Raw genomic sequence first — 3,517 nt, 5'->3', positions numbered from 1 at the left:
CCGATGTTAACATCTCAGCTCTAATGACGCGGGACGGAACCGCGGCCCGTCAGAACCGCCCAGTGGGACCTCTGCTTGTTGTTGCTCTCTGGGCTGCTGGTTCTGATCCCAGCTGGCGCCTCCCAGAACCAGGAAGGAGGGGTCCAGAACCAGACGGTCCGTCTCTGTTCTGGAGGCTGTGGGTCCAGAACCAGGCGGTCTGTCTCTGTTCTGGCGTCTGTGGGTTCAGAACCGGTCTCTAACCGGATCTCCAGGCGGTTCTAAATCGAGGCGTTGATCTGTCAGAAATAACCTCTGCATTCTTGGGGCCGGGTCGGGCCCGGAGCGGTCCGTTACGGCGCTGGTTCAGCTGTTTCTGGCCGCGGCCTGCGGGTCACGCCTCAGACTGGAATCTGAACACATCTGCTGCTGTCGCTGTCATGGAAACATACCGACCATATCTTCCATTCCCGGCACCACATGAGCCCAGGTTCTGCTGGTTCTGGACCCGGTTCCCAGCAGCTGAACCAGAACCAGCTCCCTCTATGCTGATGATTGACTGTTCTGGACCCTCAGAAATTCCGGTACTTTCTCTGGGATGAAAGGGGCTGCTGTAACCATGGTAACAGCATCCTGAAACCTGTCAGCTCTGAACAGGAACCTCAGCAGAACCGGTACCGACCCAATGCTAGCTTAAAGGAGCAGAAGGACCCAAGCAGGAGGTTCTGCTCCACCTTGATGATCAGGGTTTGGGTCGAGGTTCTGCAGAACCCGCCCCAGAGACCCGAAGGCGGCGACAGAACCGGAGCTGGACTTACGTGGGGATGGGGACCTGGCAGGGCGGACACGGCAGAGCCTTCTTCACAAACGCCGGTTCTGATGGCTGCTCCCACGGACCGGCCAGCTGGACCTGAACACAAACATAGCCGGATCAGAACCTGCTCTGGTGGGAAACAGGAAACGCCGCCTTCACGGCCAGAGGAGTTCTACCGGTTCTGGGTCGGGTACGGACCTGCTGGGACCGGACCAGAACCAGGTCGTGGCAGGGCTGAGGACAGGTGTGGCTGCAGGCGGGAAGAGGCAGCGAGCAGAGCTGCTTGCAGGGGGGGCAGGGGCCCGGGTGGCAACGGTGGGGCTCCCGGGTCGGGTGGTGGCAGGAGGGGGGGGACCTGTGGAGACGAGACAGGACGTCATGGTTCTGGTACCACCTGGAAGGAACCGACCCAACCGGACCGCCGTCTACCTGCAGGGCTCCTTGCAGCGGGGGGGTTTGGTGCTCCTCTCTCGGCCGCACGGAACCACCAGAACCGTGGAGCCGCAGCTGCAGGGGACCTCCACCGTCTCTGGGCACGGGTAGCAGCTTCCTGGAGGACAGCAGGGACAGAACCGGGTCAGACGGATCAAACAGAACCTGGTCAGACGGAGCCAGGAGACAGAACCTGGTCAGAGCGGGCCGGGAGGTCAGACAGAACCGGGTCAGACGGAGCCAGAACATCAAGCAGAAGCTCCATCCATCTTTAACCCTTTATTGGGAAAGTTTATTTTTTTCACCACTTGTATTCCCCTTACTAATCTCCCAGCCTCTGCAGTAAAACAGATTAAATAATAGCACAGAATGCAGCCTTTAAAATACATATTAGCCCTGGTTTAAGGTTTATATATCCACTATGGGTTTATATGGTACACTAGAACCATCTCACTGAATGACATCATCACTACTCATCGTTCCTCTGGGAAAATGTCACCCGACGTCAAACGGACGGCCAGCGGGAGTTCCAGTAGGATCAGTATTCTGAGTGTTAAACTTAGATTAAACTTAGACTGACTTTTTGTACACAGTGTTTAGAAAAAGACATTTCGTTCAGTTTATTTCCATTTTTAAAGTGAAGCAGTGATAAAATGGAAACACGTTAAAACCAATCATTGCTTCAGACTCCAGCAGATCACACATAGATAGACTTAATGATGCTGGATGGTTCCGTTTCTATGGATACGAGCCTATGATGGGGTTAATGGTAGATAGTGAGGCTAAGGAGAGAACTAATCGTCTGTTTTTCTCTGTAGAAGCAGAGTTCCAGGAACTACTGCTCATCTTCTGTCTATTTTAGCTCTTTGCTTTTATTTTCATGCCCTCCTTCCTGCCTCTCTTAGTTCTTATCTCCTCCTTCTTTCTCGCCTCCCTCTCTGTGCCCGTTCTACACGATTTAAATAAGTTAAACCTAGAAATACCGATCAGAACCTTATGGGTGGTCTGCTTCTATCAGCTACAGCTCTATACTGGCCGACCCCCAGCGGCTTAGCGGACCTCACACCTCCTTCAGATAAACCGGGCCTGCTGGTTCTGGTTCTGCTCGGCTCACTTCAACGCCTCAGCCTCCCTCCTGCTACGTTTGCCTCCTCCAGGTTCTCCTCCAATCAGAGCGGAGCTGTGACCCAGCAGCGGCGGCTCTTATCTCACCGGCGGCGCCGCGCCGAAAGGTCAGAGCAGCCAATCAGACGCTTATCAGCCGGCGCCTCGTCTGCCGACACGCAGCAGTCACAGCGTGTTTGACCTTTGACCTTCCTCCTTTTATTTATAGAGGACCGGGTCGGACCGGGTCGACAGAACAGAACCAGACCGCTGAGAACCTGCAGCAGCTTAGATCTTTAGAACATAGACGCTGAGCAGGACATGAAGCGGTTACCTTGGTGACAGACGGAGGGACACTTGTGGTTCCGGCAGCCCAGCGTCCGCCCGCAGATCTGATCGCAGGGGGGGCAGTTACCTGGGCAACACTGAGACACAAAGCATGATGGGAAACCGTTCAGTCGGGTCTGATGGCAGCGGAGCCGCAGAGCGAACAAAGATGGCCACCGACCTTCCTCCTGCACTGGTGCCGCTGGCAGTTCCTGGTTCTGGGACACTTGGAGTCACACAGGTACTCCTTATGGCAGGCCATGTGGCGGCGGTAGCGCCCGCAGCGGCACTCCTTCTCCACCTCCTGCAGGGGAAGCAGAGCGTCTCAGAGCGGCACTGGTGCCACGCCACCGTGTGACACGTGTTCGTGTGTGTGTGTGTGTGACCTGTCTGCACGTCTCACAGCTCCCCCGGTGGCACCTCATGGAACAGGTGTGTTTCTGACAGGACAGGCGGCGGTCGCAGGTGTCCCCACAGGGCGGGACCTCCTCGGTGCACGGCAGGGACGACTCTGGAAGAACACAGCGGTTGGAACGGCATGACCAGGACCAGCGGTTAGAACGGCAGGACAAGGACCGGCGGGTTAGAACGGCGGGACCAGGACCGGTGGTTGGAACGACCAGACCAGGACCTGCGGTTAGAACGGCGGGACCAGGACCGGCGGTTAGAACGGCCAGACCAGGACCTGCGGTTAGAACGGCGGGACCAGGACCAGCGGTTAGAACGACCAGACCAGGACCAGCGGTTAGAACGACCAGACCAGGACCTGCGGTTAGAACGGCGGGACCAGGACCGGCGGTTAGAACGACCAGACCAGGACCAGCGGTTAGAACGGCGGGACCAGGACCGGCGGTTAGAACG

The 3,517-nt window shown here is 56.8% G+C and overlaps 1 protein-coding gene across 1 annotated transcript in view; it reads right to left on the bottom strand.

The window, feature by feature from the left end:
* LOC107102795 (NF-X1-type zinc finger protein NFXL1-like) overlaps positions 1–3,517 on the bottom strand; it is an 18,653-nt gene that overhangs the window by 6,701 nt on the left and 8,435 nt on the right. Inside the window, exons 12-17 of the mRNA XM_015402228.1 lie at positions 3,043–3,167; positions 2,838–2,960; positions 2,664–2,754; positions 1,223–1,343; positions 992–1,148; positions 798–889 (exon numbers count right to left, since the gene is read on the bottom strand). Of these exons, the coding sequence (XP_015257714.1) occupies positions 798–889; positions 992–1,148; positions 1,223–1,343; positions 2,664–2,754; positions 2,838–2,960; positions 3,043–3,167 (709 nt within the window). The remainder of the gene's footprint in view (positions 1–797; positions 890–991; positions 1,149–1,222; positions 1,344–2,663; positions 2,755–2,837; positions 2,961–3,042; positions 3,168–3,517) is intronic.

The sequence above is a fragment of the Cyprinodon variegatus genome, unplaced genomic scaffold (genome assembly GCF_000732505.1).
Source record: "Cyprinodon variegatus isolate N-32 unplaced genomic scaffold, C_variegatus-1.0 Scaffold1321, whole genome shotgun sequence".
In the NCBI taxonomy this organism is placed as follows: Eukaryota; Metazoa; Chordata; class Actinopteri; order Cyprinodontiformes; family Cyprinodontidae; genus Cyprinodon; species Cyprinodon variegatus.
The sequence above is the reverse complement of the archived record's forward strand: the minus strand, read 5'-3'. Positions and strand labels throughout refer to the sequence as shown.